At 28.4% G+C, this 21,451-nt stretch overlaps 1 protein-coding gene and 1 pseudogene across 1 annotated transcript; both read left to right on the forward strand.

Moving 5' to 3' along the window:
- LOC113371211 overlaps positions 1–90 on the forward strand; it is a 5,283-nt pseudogene extending 5,193 nt beyond the window's left edge.
- A 17,539-nt stretch (positions 91–17,629) lies between these two features.
- LOC113369901 (non-canonical poly(A) RNA polymerase protein Trf4-1-like) lies at positions 17,630–20,939 on the forward strand. The gene is given in 7 exon segments (XM_026610516.1): positions 17,630–17,818; positions 18,648–18,781; positions 18,848–19,151; positions 19,557–19,731; positions 19,733–19,826; positions 20,105–20,251; positions 20,322–20,939. Coding segments are annotated over 7 exon segments (1,410 nt in total). The 5' UTR covers positions 17,630–17,658; the 3' UTR covers positions 20,718–20,939.
- The last annotated feature ends 512 nt before the right edge of the window (positions 20,940–21,451 follow it).

Here is a 21,451-nt window from a genome sequence, read left to right on the forward strand (position 1 = left end):
AATTATTGTAGAATTTGTTTCTGTATTTCATTAAGTTAATAATTTCTTCTGTTATCCAGGTATCTTCTCTGGCTCTTATTGTTTCTTTGATTTTATTTTCTTTTGCTGCATCTTGTATAATTTATTAAATCCTCTAATTGGTCCACTATTTTAGAGTCTAACTTACAAGTTATTGTCTTTTCTAATCCTTCTAAATCTATGCTATATCTAATTATTTTATGCATTTTTGGTTTGATCTCGGCGTATTTTGTATAAATTAGTTTCATTTTGTGATCAGATATTTCTGTTATTCTATTTCTATATTAATCTTCTTTTTATAAAAGTACATTTAACTATCAAGCTCTAGTAGTCATTGATTTAATAGTAGTTCATTTACTAAAGCCTATTTATTTTTTAGTTATCATTAACACGGTGTTGTAACTAAGAAAAATTTTTGTTTTGTTTATTTAGATTATGCAATTAACTTGCCACAATATATCTTACATAATTGAAAACACGTAGTTATTTTAAAAAAATAAGGTATTAACTTAATTTATGTTTCCGAAGTTATAATATCATGTTCAAAATTTATATTTATTGATATTGTTTTGTTATTTATTCAAGGACATCTGAATGTCACGGTAACTTGCATATAAAATTCTAATGAGCCAGCTTAATGATATTTCAATATATTTCCTTTAAATTCTGATTTTAGTCCACTAGATTTATAACATTCTTATTTTTTATAAAATTCCGACCTTCGCACTTACAGCATTTAATTAAAAAATAAAAATTTGTCTAAATTCAATTTATGTGAATTATAATTGAGCGTATTCGAATAGTCCAATAGTCAAATATCATTTAAAAAAATTAAAACCCAACAAGAAGAAATTTTAGAAACATGAATTTACAATACTGTTCTATGATTTATGAATATTATTTGCTTATAACTTAAACTCGATGTCATTGTATATTATTATATATTGTTTTAAAAATTTTAATCTAAAGAAAACAAAGTTTATAGAATATTGATTTGTGAATCTGATATATGATTATGTACAAATCCTAGTCGGCTTTACCATAAACAATTCTTATCAGATTTGTATAATTTGTATGGAACACATATAATATTTATATTTAAATGTTTAAACAAATTACCTGATATATACTATACAATTATTAAAAGAAAACGTTTAAATGATTCTTTACTGATATTAATAGATTTGCTGAAGGTAAAGCCTATTAAAAACCAAAACATTTTTTTGTTCTGAGGGTCCTGATACCTGAACAGGTCCATGGTGTTTCTATAATTTTATTTACTAAATATACTTGTTATCTTGATTTTTACAAAACTTTCATGTTTAAAACAAATAGTTGAGGTTTTTGTTAATTGTTAGAATTAGTTATTTAGTTATTGCTTTCTCGGAAATATTGTGATATTGATCAATAAGCTAATGTTTATCAGTTTGTTAATGTCAGTTTTATTTAGATAATGGATTAAAATTTGATAATGCATATAATATTAAATTTCTTTACCAAATCAATTCTGTAATGTATGTGAGAAGTTTCAAAATTACTTGAACCTGTCTCGTGTGATGATTGTAATAATTGGATTCAATTGCGCTTCAATATTTGATTAATTATATTACAATTATTGTAGCTAAATTCACAAATTAGTTTTATAAGAATTTTATTTTAGTTCAAAATCGTATACATTATTAAGGCATCATAAATTATAAACCATGGATATCTATCCAAATTGATATTAATCCATTTTGTTGAATTATACATATAAACGTTCTGTATAAATTGCACATGTAACATTCTAATATCTTAAAAAAACTAGTGGGGTGCATGGTATCGTGCCTTAAGGCAAATTGCTGGAACTTCCCGTACTAAAAATAATTATTTTTTTAAAAACGATTAACATTTTTGAAAAAATTTTACTTCGAAAAAATTAGATGTTTGAGAAACTATAAATTTGAAAAAATTAACTTTTTTTTTTTTTAAAAATTTTTTTTTGAAAAATATGTTTTCTTTATTTTGACATATTTTGAAAATTATGAACTTTTTTTCAAAGCAATCGTACTGCTTTAACTGCATAGGGACGAACCCATAGGAATGTAAACAAAATTTATACTTATTGTTAAAATCTCTATAAAATATCTGATAACTTGGTGTGCATATGTCTAATGATCATATTTATGCCAAATGGCATTTTTTTCACTCTTTCATTAGATCTCCGAAATCGCTAGACCTGCCTTCATAATTTGACCAATTCTACATCTTGTCAATACAAGTAAAATGATTTTTGAATTATTAAAATCGGACGGTCCGTTCTCTTAAAAACTGAGTTACCATTTTTGGCACTTTTTGCCCCGTATCTTCAGAACGGCTAGACCTGCCTTCGCCAAAAACTAATCAACACGTATCCTTATCAATACGAATCGAATGTTTTTTGAATTATTCGAATCGGTTGATCGGTGTTCCTGAAATCGTCGACGAAAATTTGTATCCGCACGCACACACGCGCACACACACACACATACATCCATTTTCTCTAAGGTATGCCAAAATGTTCAGAAACCTTTAAAATTTTCATTTTCGATTTTTTTTGCGATTACTATAACTTACCCTACGGGAAGTTAAAAAACTAAATTTAAGTCTTGATAAAAAATATCAACAAAAAAATCCAATTCAATTCATAAGTAATGTAAAGTATTTTAACGTTGAGTATTGTCTCATATATGTTCTGCTTTATATTTTAAGAAAACGTTCACATTTTGGATATTATTTTACACAATTCATGTAAAATAACCAGATTTTTTTTTGGGGACGCTAAAAAGGTACAGATATCATTTCTAATGATTCCACAATCTCTTCAATGCGTTTATAAATAAAAATTTTATATTCATAATGCATATAAAGTTTATTCTAAATTATGAACCAGCGGTAATTTCCAGTACACGTGCGTATATGCACGATACTCTAATTTAAGTTCTTTATGTCTTTAATTGTTTGTTTACAGTAGGTTTCTTGTAATGAATAATCAACCTACGCACGTAAGTTATGTACTTCTAGCATAAACTAAAACTTGCCCTTGAGTTCATTTTTCAATCAAGGCTTAAAATAATCCGTAATTGTTTTTCCTTTGTTTTATTAACTTCCGGAAAATGTTGTTTTCGCCAGAAAATCAGATTTGCTGAATCATTCGACACCAACATTGGAAATGTTGTGGGTGTGTGTATGGCAGCTCACATTTGGTTTTTCGTCGACTGTGTTTTTTCAAAAACAGCTACACTGTTTTGAAAAATTTAAAAGCTATTTTATGAAGGATATAAAAGGGTTTGCGAGGATTAGTTTGTTGCGACGAACAGGTGAACCGTTTTTCGCAAATAATTTTCGAACTTAAATTGTCGATTGATTGACGAAATTTTTATTTGACGATTTTGGTAGAACTTTTTATGATGAGTGTTCATGATATTGTACTAAAAGAAAATACTGCAAAGCTTTTACAATAAGTGTTTTAATTATAAATTATTAAATTTTGAAATAATTGGTTGTGACAAAGTTTCTAAATTCTATCGTCAGAAGTTTAAAAGTTGCTAAATCTTAATTTGATTTCCTTGTGTCGATTATTTACCATATGGGGTAGTTTGCGCAACCTATAACGAAATACCACTTACACCTAGAAATAATACGATTTGCTTAATATTTTGTTTTCTTGATATTTCAAGTCATTCTGAATCAAATAACACCAAATTTGGACCAGATTTTTCAATTTTTGTTTTCTCAAAAACGCCTGGAACGATTTCAAAATTTTAAAAGCCAATTCGATTTAGCTTCGAGCCGCTTCTTAGTAATTAGCAGAAAAGGGTTCAAAAATTGTTGAAAAGATATTGGTTGGAAATCGAGTTGACTCGTTTTTCGTTTTTAAGGCCTTTTTTCGGAATTAAATGTTGAATCTTTTTACGATTTTGATGCAACTTTGTATAACGATAGATTCCGACGTCTGAAACAACATACTAAAATATCATAAGTCTACGGTAAGCGGTTGAAATATAAAAATTCATAATAGTTTAGCATTTTGCCTAATCAGAATTTATGCCGATCATCTGTATACGTTCCGTGTTTGGTAGGTAGCTACTGATTACAGTTGACACTTTAATAGAATATATTTTTAGTAAACGAAATAGTTTAAATGAAATTGGATGAACAAATTCATTTAATTTATACAAGTATATATATATATATATATATATATATATATATATTATAATTACATTTGCAAGACTTCATTTGCGTTGATTAATTTTTAATGAAAACGTATTTTCGCAATATACAGTTGAACATTTTACCTAAATAGTTGAATCTCAATCATAGATCTTTCAACACTTTCCACTCGCGAATTCCGAGACTTATATGAATTTTAATCGGCGGCATTCGAGTCGAAAGGGTTAATACATGTATAAGGTTTATGATGTCAATTCTTATTGATTAAGATAATTCATGCAAGGCAAAATACTAAGTACAATTATTTATTTAACAAAATTTCTCTCACGTGGTTTTATATAGTGTGGTTTTGTGCGTATTTTATATTTCTATTATACAGTTTTATATCTCATCATTTACTGCGTAATACTTTATTGCAAAACTAAACGCCCTTTAATCCCGTAAATTGTAACTCCGTAATACTATAATGTAGAAAGCATTAGTGTGCGAGTATATATTGTATTAAGTATATAATTCATTAAATCTTTTATCAAGTGTTCTATTAATGGGTGTTAGTGGACATACTAATTTTCAATTATCAATGAAATATGACTTCATTGCGATGACATACATATAGCTTAACGCAACGTGAGTTCAACGTTGTTATTCTTATTTTACACTTTTTTTTACTTATAATTTCTTGTACTTCATAGTTTTGTTTTTTATTCTATGTGTTTATTTTTTTGTTGATAAATGCATTTAAAATTTTAATTACTTGAAGATCATGACATTGAAGAAGAGTCAAATTGATGATCGAAACATATTAATTTTTTGCTGGGGCCCCGGACCATTGATCATGTGATCGATTTTTAAGGATTTTGGATCCCCCTTTGCTTCTGGTGATACGTGGTGATTTTTAAAATCACTCCCCCCACCGACTCACCTGTAGAAAAATAGAAAAAATGGTAAAATTTTTGTCCTTTTTTTAATTTTGGTTTAGTTAAATAAAACACGTGACATCTTACGAGATCCTCCCCCCACGTTTTCCCCAATTTCGTGATAATTTGTCAAAACTCCCCTCCCTTCCCCGTTCAGTCATCACGTGATTAATGGACGCCCCCTTGCTTTCCAATAATTTCATTAAATTTTATGCGAAAATGTTTTAAATGTGATATAGATTACGTCTTTTGTTTATGTTTTCTATATAAATATTTATGATTACAACATTATAAGCAATATTGTATATTGCTTTTTTTCTTTATAATGTCTATCTGTAATTGTTATATTCTATATGATTTTTCATTTCATAAAAATCTGTATCTTTATTTAGTTACATATTTTTGAAATTTAATTTTTTTAAACAAATTCGAAAATTCCAGGTGTTCGTCTGAATAATTCCATAATATCATATATTATTTCACATTAGTTTAGTAATGTTATAGTTATAGTAACGGACCGAAAATCGAAAATGAAAATTTTTACATATCTTCACGTTTGTAGGTTTCTGAACATTTTGGCATACCTCAAAAAAATTTAAGTCCGCATTTTTTCGTCCACGTTTCCGGGCGCACGGATCAACCGATTTGAATGGTTGAAAAAACATTTGATTCATATTAATAGGGAAATCTGCTGACTAGTTTTTGGCAAAGGCAAGTCCAGCCATTTCGAAGATACAATGCTAAATGTGCAAAAAATGGCAGTTTTTGAGAGAACTTAGCGTTCGATTTGAATGATTCAAAGAACTTACTGCTACAAAATAATTACTTTTGAAAAAAAAAATTTTTTTTGTTTCAAATTTTTTTATATTTTATTCACAAAAATTTTTTTATATTTTTTCAAAAAAAATTTTTTTGTATATCAAAAATAATTCAGATTTTAATTTTAATTTTGACTAAAGATCTAATATACTTTAAACAAATAATTTCAACTTTGCTATTCAGTTTATATAATTCTTATAAATATTAGACAATGTTTACAATATTTATAATACTCTATTTGAAAACATTTAATATTCCTCGAACATTTTGTTGCGGTCCGGGAAGTTCCAGCAATTTGCTATAAGGCACGATGCCATACACACAGTTTTTAGTTTATTAACATCTCAGATAAATTAAAAATTGAATTTTTTTCTAATATTTTTGAGTAGCTTTACATAGTTGAGTTTTCTGCAATAAATACTATTTTAATAAATTTATAATCATCAAAATGTTGCTTCATAGAATATCTTATATGCACCTATTTTAAATTTATTCGTTTGATAATTTATTTAGTTATTCTAATACTTGTTCAAAATAATTTGCCTTTTGGTTTTCCGCAAATTAAAGCCATTTTTACATTCATAATTTTATTTATGTATTTTTTTTTGTTTATATTAATTATTATATTAATTATTTAATAATTTGTTAACACATTAACAATTTTATTGCCGATTAATACTTGTTGGTCATAGCGAGTTTATATTGTTTATAATTCAGCTTTTGGTTTCCGTATTAGAAGTAGAAATAATACCCGTGCAAGAACAGTAAAACATTTTTATTTGTTCCGATCCTATTAATTTAAAAATACTAAAAATAGATTTTAAATCATGTTATTAGACAAAACAGATTCGAAAATCAAAGTTTGAATACCTCTCACATGATAAAAATTGTTTTCTATGTCGGCCTAATTATGTTCTTCCTGAATGATTCAAAGTTACAGAAAAAGAAGTTTGTGTACGCGTTGAGCTATAGTCTGTCAGCCGGCTGAGTAGTATTTTCTATTTCCACATATTGAGAATGCGCAGCGTGAAGTGTGAGTTTCGTTGCGAATTTTTACGCGTTTCAGAATTTGCGCGTTCTAAATCGCCTTGCGAAGGTCATTTGATTAATAGTCGACAAAGAACGTTTTTAAATAGTCGGAAACAGTTTATTTTAAATGATCGGATCGATGATATTGGAAGCAATTTTAGAACCAGTATATATAATAAAATATTCTAATTTACATGAAAATGGTCATCATAAAGCGGACTAAATTCAAAGCTTTAAAAATTATTGTGATATATGGTTTGAGAAGTATTTTGTCTAGTAGACACGCCGATCTATCTAATCTAATAAAAATTGTAGTTTTTACGTATTTTGTTAGCGATCTCTGTTCATCGTTTTGGTATGAACATGTTGCAGAATTAAGTTGCACGAAAACATTTTTTTTGATGATTATAAAGAATATATATGAAAATTTCAGAAAAGGTTTTGAAGAGTTTTCGATTCATGATTTTCATAAACTTAGAATTGTTACAACATATGATTATTTTATATACAATTTTGAAGACGTTTTTGTAACTACTATACAAGTTACAGGAATCTTAAATTTCATAAAAATGTAACATTGATAAATTATGTCAATACATAAACATCAAGTGTTTGTCAAATAGCTATAATTTGTTTAATGGCTTTTTAGTTATTTTGACTTTTTTTTCTTCTAAAAATAAAATTTAGAATAAAGCTGAGTTTAAGCAATTAGTCCAGTCATTTGGTGCAAAAAAGGCTGTTGCCGGTACAGTACTCCGGGAATTCTGAAAATTGGTAATCTTATAGATTTCGAGGTGCTCTTTACGAAAATCAACTTTGCCACCTCAAACTTGAACGTCAAGTTGCCGCCATATTGAAAAAATGGCGTTAAAAAACAGCTTTATTAAAATATCTCCTTTTTGGCTTATTCTAAGATAAAAGTATCTATGTACGAATTAAACTAGATAAAATTTACTACAATTCTTTAGAAAACCGTTTTTTTTTGTAAAATTGATAGTTTGAGAGTACGGCCGCCTCAAAGTCTTTGCTGCTCTCGCCGTAGTATCAAATCTCTCCATATATGACAGCACTTTGAACTTGACCATATTCTTTCTAATAAATTAATATTTTCAATGTTAAATTAAGCGAATAAGATCTAGAAATAAAATAATTCAAATATTTTTTAGTCTTTTTGCTGATTTTTTAACACTTCAATGGCAAAGTAGCTATAAGTAAGTAGCTTGAAGTGTTAAAAAATCAGCAAAAAAAACTGAAAAATATTTGAATTATTTTATCTTGCGCTTCTCTCAGGGTTTTTAAAGCAGGTATTTTGGTGTAGAAATTTAGAAAAATAGTTTTTTTTTCATATTTTTAAAGTTTAACTATTTAAGGAATATATGTACGATAGGATTTTCAAAAGTTATAATTATTTTCAGAGATACAGATGTTTGACCATGATAACCCTCTTCTGTAAGGAAGGCCTTTTGCGAAACTTTAAAAGCATTTTTCTCAAAACTGACTTTTTCAGTACAATGCCCACGATTTCTCAAGTTCACTAGACCAATTTACTTGATATTCTTTTTTATATAATCTTTTTTATAAACTTCTCTCAGACATATACTAACCTCACCTCCGAAATTAAATTTTTCCTATTTTTAAAAAGTTTGAGAAACTCATTATTCTAGATTAATAATCTTTGATTTATTTTTATTTCGGAAAACTGGAAGAGTTGCAATCGTGGGCTTGGTCACGTGTCAACTTTTTTTCTGTACTCTTTTTACGTAATAAAGAGAGTATTAAATAAATAGATAATAGTATAAAAATTTATTGCCTTTTTTACGATGATTTAAAGAATACTCCCTCGTAGAATAATTAATAATTTTTTTAAATCTAACTTTATTGAACATTTTCAATATTTGTAAATTAATTGATAGAATTTATTAAGGAAATGTAATAAACGTATAGTTTATTATAATTTTTAATCTACTATTTTTTTAGTAAAATTATTTTCCATGAAATCTCCGTTTATATCCGGCAGTTTTATTATCAGGCGCCGTGGAATGCACGATTGACTACGTAGGCGCAACATCGTTGTAATCACATTATTTAATATTGTCTCTTCCCATGAAAAGATAGTGTTGCTTGACCTGGCTATTCAGATTTTTTGCATCTGGGAATCTTTATTTATACTTGGTCGTAAAGTATTTTACCTGAATATTTCCAAGAGCTTGGTGTAAGTGAATATCAGCACATTTGAATACAAAACTAGCTATACCTACCCCCATGGTGCCGTATTTGACTTTCGAGTAATAGTTTTCGAATGATCTTGGAATTTCAAAAAAAAAAAAAATAATGTTCGACATTTTTGAGGAAACATATTTCTGGTTTATTGCCCTCGTCGACTATGTCGAATTCAAAAATTAGTTAGAATTTAACACTTTCGGGACGGCACCGATTTCAAAACAATCTGATTTTCCGGCTGTAAACTTGATTTTATTGTGTATGTTATGCAGTTTGTTTGATAAAAATTTGAAGTCATTGAAGGACATACATTTATAATATTAATTTATTTTTGAACATTTTATAAAGAATGGTGACGTTCAAAACAATTTCCAAAATGCATAGTTGGTTGATTTTGACATGTTTTTCAATAAAATGTTGTTCGCCACCTTTCTCCTGGTGCTTTTCTGTCAGAACAGACAATACAATCCCTTTTTCTTTCACTCGCATTTTAAATATGCCACTGATTAGTCAGTATATTTGGTTTATTTTTTCTATTATATTATCTAATAATTCATTTATAAAATATAAAGTAAAATAATATATTGGATGTCTTCTATTGCTTGGTATTTGTAGTCAGGGTGTTTGTTGATCTATGTCAAACTCGATTATTGAAGGAGAATCGGCACATTCGCTAATGTCTTTCCGCTCTTCATTTAATTTGTCGAACTTCTTCTTTTTGTTGGTTGGATAATATCATCATCGCATTCATCACTATCATCGGTGCGAATAGTAATTTCGTAAAATTTGCCTGTATGAATGTCTATTTGAAACTCATCTTCACTACTGCTTAATTCACAAAATTCACCAGTCGTTTTGCCATATTTAAAAGCGTTTTAAATATTAAAAAAAAAGACCATAGAGCAAAGAAAAAGGTTAAAAATATTACTAAAATAATTTAAAATTATTTTCAAAATACAATACTGTTTATCACTGTTATATGTGATTTATTCAACTTTTTGATGCAAACTGAGTCATTGTTTATAAAATAGCCTGTGCCTCACAGAGTATGTTTGTCCACTGAGGTGGACAGCCGTCCCCAAAGTGTTAAGAATTAGTCAAAATAATAGATGTGCAAGATTAGTAAATAATAACTACTCAAATAAGTTGGTAATTAATATAAAAATTATTAGTGGAATTATTGGTAAATTGGAGGTGGAAAAAAGATTTTTTTGAATCGAACTTTTTTCAAACTTTTCAAAGTTAGTAAATTTATTGATAAAATATAATTGAAAATATTCTGAGAAAAATTAGATATCAAAACATTTTCAGTTTAGATTTATTACAATACAAATTGTTGAAAAAAATATTATAAAAATTTATTTTGATTATTCCATTGAAGGGTATTTTGAGAGCAATTAAGTTTCACGGTTCTATTAAAAATAATAGGATAGTCTTACTAATTTTGCAATTATTATTGGTAACTATCAATTCCATTAGTTTTATTTTTTCACCTGCCAGTAAAATGTACGTCTATAACAAATTATGTATTTAATCTGAACACAAACACCTACAATTAGCGTACTAATTATTATCTCGTACATTTAGCTCAGCACATCGGTGTTCGATACTATTTAAGATAAAAATAGCTCTGCTCACAAATAGTAAAACATAAATAGCGGTCCGATTCGAGGACACAAACGCTAACGCTATTTATATTCCTAAAATAATTAATTAATTAAACACAAAATACAATACTGTAAACAACTAGTGTATATTGTAAGTGGCTGCTTACAATGTCCCTTATGATGGAACTTTTTGATTTTATTAACTTCCCGTAGGGTAAGTTATTGTAATGGGCCGAAAATCGGAATTGAAAATTTTTACATTTCTCGACGTTTTGAAGGTTTCTGAACATTTTGGCATACCTCAGAAAAAATGGATGTGTGTGTGTGTGTGTATGTGTGTGTGTGTGTATGTATGTGTGGATACAAATTTCCAGTCACGTTTTAGGGCGAACGGATCAACCGATTTGAATGGTTCAAAAAACATTCGAATCCTATTGATAGGGAAAAGAGCTGATTAGTTTTTGGCAAAGGCAGGTCCAGCCGTTTCGGAGAGACGGAGCAAAGAGTGCGGAAAATAGAAATCGAATTTTTGAGAGAACGGAGTATCCGATTTGAATGATCTAAAAAACATTCAATTAGTAATGATTGGGAGAAGTGTTTATTAGTTTTTGGCAAAGGCAGGCCCAGCCATTTCGAAGATACGGAGCTAAATATGTAAAAAATGGCAGTTTTTGAAAGAACTAAGCGTCCGATTTGAATGATTCAAAAAACTTTCTGCTTGTCTTAACAAAATAATTGATTTTGGAAAAAAAAATTTTTGTTTCATTTTTTTTTTTTTAGTTTTTTTGCCGAAACAAATAATTTCAACTTTGCAATTCAGTTTATATAATTCTTATAAATATTAGACAATGTTACAATATTTATAATAATCTATTTGAAAACATTCAGTATTCCTCGAACATTTCGTTACGGTACGGGAAGTTCCAGCAATTTGTCTTAAGGCACGATGCCACCCACCCCACTAGTTTTATTTTTGATTTTAACTAAATTTGTATATGCATGTATAGTTTGCAGCCAATATATAAGTTGTCTATCTAACTAGAATACATCATCTTAATTAATTTTTAATAAATATAGAACACTCATTATGTAAACCATTATCAAATCATATTTTATGATACATTATCGCGACAGAGGATTTCGATATAGACGCCGGGTTATGATAATACGATTTGTCAATTCTTGTCAATTCTTCACAAATCTTGTCAATTATTTCAGAATATACAAAGTATTTGAAATGATTAACATTGTATTATACAGTGCTATTTAAACTTTTATTAACTTTCGTTATTCATTTTAGTAACTTATTTTGGGAAGTTATAGTAATTGAAAAAAGAAATCCAAAATGAAAATTTTTGTATATCTTAAAGGCTTGTGATCATTTTGGCATACATTCATTTCAAACAATGGACCTATGTATGTTTTTGTCTATTTTTTTGTCTACGATTTCGAGAGCACGGTTCAACTGATTTAAATGATTTAAAAATATTCGATTCCTATTGACTGGAAGACTTCGTTTTTGGCAAAGGCAGTTCCAGTCGTTTCGAAAATACAGGACAAAAGGTGCAAAAATAGCTTTCATAGAAAATTCAGTTTCTGAGAAAATGGAGTCCCATTTGAATAATTCAAAAAACATTTTATTTGTATTCACGGAATGAGCTTAATTACATTTTTTGGAAGGCAGGTCCAGCAGTTTCGGAGATCTAATAAAAAGGCTAAAAAACTAGGGGGGTGCATGGCATCGTGCCTCTAGGCAAATTGCTGAAACTTCCCGTACAGTAATTAAAAATCTTGGTACGGAACTCAAAATTACACAAAATGGGTACACATTGTTAAAATCTCTATAGAATATCTGATAATTTGATATAATACATATGTCCAATAAATATTTTTGACCGCCAAATGACATTTTCTTAACTTATTTTTATTGATAGTCCATAACCGATGGATCTGCCTTTCGAAAAATTTAATCAGTACTTCATCTTGTCAATACAAGTAAAATGTTTTTTGAATTATTAAAATCGAACGCTCCGTTCTCTTAAAAACTGAGTTACCGTTTTTGACACTTTTTGCTCCGTATCTTCAGAACGGCTAGACCTGCCTTCGCCAAAAACTAATCAGCACGTCTCCTTCCCAATACGAATCGGATGTTTTTTTGAATTATTCAAATCGGTTGATTCGTGTTCCTGAAATTGTCGACAAAAATTTGTATCCGCACACACACATACACATACATACGCAGGTACATCAATTTTTCTAAGGTATGCCAAAATGTTTAGAAACCCCTGAAACGTAATATAATTAATAATATATTGAGTAATAATTATTTATTAATAATTTATTACGTAAAAATTTTCATTTTCGATTTTTTTGCGATTACTATAACCCTACGGGAAAGTTCATTAGATATTTTATACAGAAATATCAGATATTTTGTACAAATTTTATTTACTGTACGGGACGTTGCAGCAATTTGCCTTAAGGCACGATGCCATGCACCCCTAGTTATAGTTATAGTAATGGTTTACTTATATTTTTATTATCTTATCAATATAAAAATATTTTTTCCCGGAACCTGAAATCAACAATTTGATTTAATTTAAAGAATATATATCAATGAATTTCAAGAGAGCATTCGCCCAATTTTGTCGTTTGTTTTTAATATAAGTAAGCGTTCTGTAAAATCCTTTTCATTTCAATGCACACAGTTCAAGGCTAAATCGACGGTGCCAAAACGAAATCAATACACATGTAAATAGCGCCGCGTAAAATTGTGCGTATAGTATGTATATATATATATATATATATATATATATATATATATGTTTGTTGTAAAAACATCATTCTGAAAATGACTAATTTAAATTAAAATTTACTTCATCTTTAATAAATTTTATTCTTTAGTCAGTACAGTACAAGCTTAATTGAATCATCTTATCGTTGTTTTCATTCTTTTTTAAAGCATTCGCGTTTTTTAGAATCTATGCATAACTATTGTAATGTTACTATACTATGTTATACTATTGTTCATTTTGTTCAATGTGAATTATTATCGACGGGATTATTTTTTCCTAAAATCGATTTTTTCATATACTTTATTACTCGTTGTCAGTCAAAGAACTAAAGCCAACGATATAAGAAAAATTCTTTCTATGAGAACGAAATATCAGTTTGCAATAGTTAGATCATGCGCAGAAAAATATTTGCTGTTCCTTCTGCACTTGGGTGGATTATCTAGTGTCCTTTCTTCTCAGGTGGAAGCAGCGTTGGCGAATGTCAAGTTGCGTTAAAACGCAATTGCTGCTTAATCTGTGCATGCGCAGTTCATTCCTTGTTTATTCGTTGTCTCGTATTAATGGGTACAATTTATTATTTATTTAGCAATCTACACGACTTTTGTAGAAACATTTCAGAAAAAAATAAATTTCAAGTGTTTTACCCTAAAATAAGTTACAAACTAGTGGGGCGCATGGCATCGTGCTTTAAGGCAAATTGCTAGAACTTCCCGTACTGAGGAAAATGTTCGAGGAATATTAAATGTTTTCAAACAGATAATTATAAATTCCGTAATATCGTTAAATATTTATAAGAATTATATAAACTGAATAGCAAAGTTGAAATTATTTGTTTAAAGTATGTATATTAGAACTTCAGTCCTTAATTACTAGTAACTTAATTCTTAATTAGAATTAAGAATAAAATCTGAATTATTTTAGATATACAAAAAATTTTTTTTGAAGAAAAAAAACTAATAACCTTTCTCCCAATCTTTTACTAATTGAATATTTTTTAGATGTTCAAATCCGATGCTCCGTTCTCTCAAAAACTCGATTTCTATTTTCTGCACTCTTTGCTCTTTATCTCCGTCACTGCTGGACCTGCCTGTGCCAAAAACTAATTAGCACATCTCCCTATCAATAGGAATCGAATGTTCTATGAACCATTCAAATCGGTTGATACGTGCGCCCGAAAACGTGAACGAAAAAATGCGGACACACAAAACACACACAAACACACACATCCATTTTTTCTGAGGTATGACAGAATGTTCAGAAACCTTCAAAACGAGAAATGCAAAAATTTTCAATTTCGATTTTTGGACGATTACAATAACTTACCCTACGGTAATTTATATATAATTTATAAACTTTTCACATATGGTTTATAAATAATTATTAAAATTTTAGGGTTAAATAATATACGCGTTAGTAGTATAGACAAAATTAAGGTTGATATGTTATATTGATTATTGTCGGTGGAAGATGGAACTTATATATCTTTTTTATGTTTCTTTATTACAACGTGATTGCTTTATACTAAAAGTTATGATTTCGTGTGAATGAATAATTATTTGCTGCGTATTAGTTATCCAATCTTAGAGTCGATGACAATTTATGCAAGAACTATATAGAATTGTTTTTTTATTTTTTTGGTATTTTCTGTAAAGTTCAACTAACTACCTGATTCGTTCCATTTAATATCCATATAATGCTAACGATCATAAGATGACTAACTTTTGTTTAATTTAATTACCAAATTAATTTAATACATTTTTTAACTAGAGCATTTAACCTTTGTGCTTTCTAATCATTGTAGTTTTTTAACTTCTCGTAGGATAAGTTATTGTAATGGGCCGAAAATCGAAATTGAAAATTTTTACATTTCTCGACGTTTTGAAGGTTTCTGAACATTTTGGCATACCTCAGAAAAAAATGATGTGTGTGTGTGCGTGTGTATGGATACAAATTTCCAGTCATGTTTTCGGGCGCACGGATCAACCGATTTCAATGGTTCAAAAAACATCCGATTCCTATTGATAGGAAGATGAGCTGATTAGTTTTTGGCAAAGGCAGGTCCAGCAGTTACGGAGATAAAGAGCAGTGTGCAGAAAATATAGTTTTTGAGAGAACAGAGCATCCGATTTGAATGATCTAAAAAACATTCAATTAGTAATGATTGGGAGAAGTGTTTATTAGTTTTGGCAAAGGCAGGCCCAGCCATTTTGAAGAGCTAAATGTCTAAAAAATGGCAGTTTTTGAGAGAGCTAAGCGTCCGATTTAAATGATTCAAAGAACTTTCTGCTTGTCTTAACAAAATAATTGATTTTGGAAAAAAAAATTTTTGTTTCAACTTTTTTCTTTAAAAAAAAAAATTTTTTTGTATATCGAAAATAATTCAGATTTTATTTTTAATTCTGACTATTGTACTAATATACTTTAAACAAATAATTTCAATTTTGCAATTCAGTTTATATAATTCTTATAAATGTTAGACAATGTTACAATATTTATTCATAATAATCTATTTGAAAACATTCAGTATTCCTCGAACATTTCGTTACGGTACGGGAAGTTCCTGCAATTTGCCTTAAGGCACGATGCCATACACTCCACTAGTTTTATACATCATTTGATATTTAGATTTAAAATTTATTTTTCCGGTACTAATGTACAGCTTAATCGTATGTAATTAACAATTATCCTTAAACTGACTTTAAGAAGTATGTAATGATTAGAATTTCACTTTTAATTAATTTGACCCGAAGAACGCGTAGGAAGGTTAAATAACAGAGCAATCACCTAACTAGGAATACAGTAATAGTATTACCCCGCTTTTACCGCGGGGGTTATGTTCCATCAAAGTAGGGCGAAAAGCAAAACAGCGTTAAATGGGGATATGTATCTTAACTTGTGAATAACGGGGATTGAGAAAAGATCGCAAATTGTATATAAATCCAATTTAATAAATGTGAAACAAAATCAAATTTTTGTTTTATACAAAAATAAAAATATCTCAATGAAATTCTAATTCAGTCCAATAGTTCTGTCGAAATTGTGTGTTTCTAATGTTTCTTCTGCGTTCTTTTAAAAGTTGTTAAGTGTACAATTTCAACAATTGGTTTATAATTTCAGTCATATTGGCCACATATCTATTTTCAAACACCTGTAAAATATCCTGCTTTTATTAAATTATTAGTATGTTTTTGATGTTCTTCGAAATCTCTTCTGTCAATAATACATATTTTTGTTTTCTTCTTGCTCAGTTAATTGCTATAGGTCATCATTAGAAAGACTACTCTTCCTTGAACTAATATCATTGGCATCTTCTACATTTACCTGATCTAAACCGGTTTGTTTCGCAAATTCTACTTTTTCTACCAAGATTTTACCCATATTTCGAAGAATATCAGGGTTGAAATAAATCAGCGTTAATTAGTATTATAATAAGTAATAATGTCCCATTATTAACGAATCGTCAATTATTGTCCCGCGCACTAAAGAATTACTTAACAAATATTTTTTCTACTAATAATGAGAACGAAAAATATTATTTTAAAGACATTACCATTTAGATAAAATCATTATAGTAAAACGCGTTAAAACGTTTAAACTTATCTTTGTGCATGTGCCTTGTCTTAAGGTGACCATACGTCCCGGATTGGCCGGAACAGTACCGGATTTCCACCTTGTGTCCCGGGTTTTTCTTAAAGCAATATTTGTCCCGGATGTCCCGGTTTTTCGAAAATTAATAGTTAAATTAACAAAAATTAAGAAAACTAACAGATGCCATTTTTTTTCAAATAAATTAGAAGAGAGTTGAATATAGATCGAAAAATATAAGATACAATATCATAGATAAAGTATTGCATATAATAGTCGAAGTATAAAGCTTACTAAAACTTCTTATTAAAAATCCGCAATTATGATAAAAAAGAATTCATTTAAAAAAATGAATATAGAAGCACTTTAAACATATAGATGATAAAATAAATGAATAATGCTCAATTCATTTTTTCTAACTGATATAATTAAATTTCTAGGTTACATGATGAGATTGAGCATTTCTATCAGCATATGTCACCATCGCCCACAGAGCATGCGCTGCGTTTACAAGTGGTTTCGCGAATCGAGAGCGTCGTCCTGGATTTATGGCCATGTGCTCAAGTCGAAGTTTTCGGCTCCTTCCGAACTGGTTTATATCTTCCTACAAGTGACATCGATCTTGTAGTCTTAGGTAAATTAAATTCTTTCAAAAAACATAGCAAATATATAATTGCATTTTGTTTGTCACCAACGAAAGAAACCTCAGGCTTACTCATAAATAAAGGTATACTCTTCTGGGTGATGGAGTTGATAGTCAAAACGAAAACACCTTAAAATATCATAGGCCGATGTGAAGTGGTTTAATTATAAAAATTAAGATTTTGAAAAAAGGCCGAGCGCAATATGTACGCCTACAGTCTTCCACATTAACATATCTCATAATATGAAATTCATTAGTAATTTTATATATGTATTCTTATCACATTTCTGGCGTATTTGCTGCACGATCAGAATTATTACTTTATTGCTTTTTAATATACTCCCAAAATTGATCAGAATTGATATTTTAAAGTCATTTTTTTAATCCTATGTTTTTTTGTTGATTATTTTAGGACATGTGTAAAAATTACTATTTTGTAATAAATATATGACCGCAAACCATGCATATTGTAATTTGTTAAAAACGTTATTTTTTATTTCTGAGTCACTAATAGTATGTCTAATGTATCCTGCAGTTATAAATCCTTTAAGCTATTCTATAATATTACTAATATACAATAATAAATACACAATAAATATTGGTTTAATTAATGAGTTTTTGCAGATCTAAATCCTTTAAGCTATTCTATAATATTACTAATATAGTTAAATACACAATAAATATTCGTTTAATTAATGAGTTTTGATTTGTCTAATATTTTATTTATACATAACAGAACTTTTATTTAAAAATTCTATTATATATTTTTGCTTAATATTATTTCCTAAATCTTTTTTTTTTTTTTTTAAACAAATCTTAGGGCGATGGGAAAGATTACCATTGCACACACTTGAGTCTGAATTAGTTGTTAGAGGCATTGCTGAGCAGAACACTGTAAAAGTTTTAGATAAAGCTTCGGTACCAATTGTTAAACTCACGGACAGAGAGACACAGGTAACTTTTCATTTATTTGTAAATTACTTTATTTGCAGAACTTCAATAAAATAAAAATTGTTTCAGGTGAAAGTTGACATATCATTTAACATGTCTAGTGGTGTACAGTCAGCAGAATTGATAAAAGAATATAAGCGCAAATATCCCGTTTTATCAAAATTAGTGCTTGTATTAAAACAATTTCTACTTCAGAGGGATTTAAATGAAGTCTTCACTGGAGGAATATCATCATACAGTCTGATTTTAATGTGCATTAGTTTTTTACAGTTACATCCAAGAAGAGATTTATTTAATAATGAATCTAATTTAGCTGTACTTCTCATAGAATTTTTTGAATTATATGGACGTAAATTTAATTATGTAAAAACAGGTAAATATTTATAAACAAAAGATTATTTTAGTATTGAATTATTAGTTATAATGATTGACTGCATTTTTTACTTTCCTGCACATTATTCCCCTGACTGTTTTCAAATTCATCCAATCAGCAACCATTGTGTTCTTTCTATGATGTGATGTTATATTTCAATTTCTTTCTTTATAATTTTTCAAGTTGCTTAGATGAAGATACTTTATATATTTATGACTATTTTGTGAAACATTTAAAATCAAGCTCTATAAGCGAGAATTTTAAGAAAATATAGAATTTGGTCAAGCATTGAAAGAGCAACGAGTTCATATGTTACACATACGTTAAATAGTTTATGTCTAGCAAGAGTAATTTTTTTTATATTTCTATAATAACAGCTATAAGGTATTATTTGTTGTCCATTAGGAATCAGTATTAAAAATGGTGGCAGTTATATAAGAAAAGAAGATATGCAAAAGGATATGGTAGATGGCCATAGACCTTCATTATTATCTATAGAAGATCCTTTGACTCCAGGAAATGACATTGGAAGATCAAGTTATGGAGCATTGCAAGTTAAACAGGCATTTGATTATGCTTATTATATTAACGCAAGCCGTTTCACCATTAAATGATATTTTTAATGATTGTAATAAACATTCAATATTAGGCCGAATAATATTGGTTACAGATCAGGTATGTACACTAATAATATTCACTTGTTAAAAATGTCATAAACAGTTTCTTCAATTTCAGATAAAATAATTTTCAAATTATATTATCATTTTTAATATGAACCATTCTTATAATTAATATTTTGCCATTTCTTTGCATGTGACATATTGTGTAATATTCATCTTATTAAAACAGTCAAATTTCGGAAATTATGAAATAAATATATAAATATTATTTACACCAACTTCAAAACTAATATAATTTGCTGTAATATCACAACACTATATTTTTATAATCAGGTGAAAGAATATCGAGATTGGGTTGCAGATATGTTTGAAGGAAAATATGCAATTCGTAACAATGCATTACGTGCAGCTAGTGAGAGAGGAGGTGGCAGTACTTGTAGCCTAGACAGTAGTGGTGATTCGCCAATGGACAGTGAAGCAGTGAGTAATATTAATCTTACATAAATATTTTAATGATGTCGTATTTTTATTTGCTGAAAATGATTTTTAGGAGTCGAATCCTGCAAGTCGTGATAACTCTCCAAATAACAACAGATCAGGTTGTTCGAGTGGACCTGATCATCAAATGCCATTAGGAACAGGCAACACTTGGGTTAATCATACAACAAGCAGAATTAGGCGTTCTTTTCCTAATGTGCCACCTAAGAAAAACAAAGATAACATTAATTGTAGAAATAGTAGAAACAGAGATTATAACAATATTGATGAGAGGAAACAACATTTAGAAAGAGACAATGACTTCTGCTATAACAACAGATATAATCATCAAAGCAATATGAAAAAGCAGCAAAAACTCAAGAAAAGAATGGCAAATACTTCTCTTACCAATTTTGACAGTAAAGGTCCTAAAGCTAGCCAAAGAAATTCACAAGACTTCTCGCGATGATGAAATTAGATTCTTTATTATGGTAAAAGTAGGGTGAGTCATTGGATAAAATTTCCTGATTAGTTATAAGTGTTATTAAGTCTCTACAATGAGATTGAATTCTAATATAGGTATTAATATTAGTTTAATTTATTATAAGTATATTGACAATGTCCATTGCATTATTCTGCCAATGAAATGGAATATGCAAACTTACTTAATTTTGTACATAAGTACATTCTTTATTACGAAGATGTTATTATATGATTGTGATAATTATTTTATATAATGTGAAATATATCAGTAGACAAATGTATTTAATACGTTTGTTTACTAAAAATACACATTATATATTTTTGTTTAATATAAATATGCAATTATTATAGTGTGTCTTACGAGTAACTTGAGTTATACATACTTACTTTTTAAAGTTAAACTAATTCTGAATTTTATACTGTTTATTTCTATTTACTCATAATAATTGTTGTTAATTTAAAATATTGATGAATTCAATGTTATTTTATATAATTCCAATAGTTTTTTTTTGTAATTCCTCATATTTACTTTTTGTTGTTGAATATCCAATATTATTTTTGAATATACAAATAGTTTGATGTGAACTTCAATGTATTTTTCAATGTATATTTAAATTTGTTATATTGGAGTTTGTTTTTACAGCTTGAAGATGGCTGATGTAATTTTTTCCTTGAGAGGAGCATTGTAGTTATAAATAAGTAGTTTTAATAATAATACTC

The sequence above is a fragment of the Ctenocephalides felis genome, unplaced genomic scaffold (genome assembly GCF_003426905.1).
Source record: "Ctenocephalides felis isolate EL2017-DRISC unplaced genomic scaffold, ASM342690v1 CF-g0.4_SCAFFOLD_01492, whole genome shotgun sequence".
Lineage (NCBI taxonomy): Eukaryota > Metazoa > Arthropoda > Insecta > Siphonaptera > Pulicidae > Ctenocephalides > Ctenocephalides felis.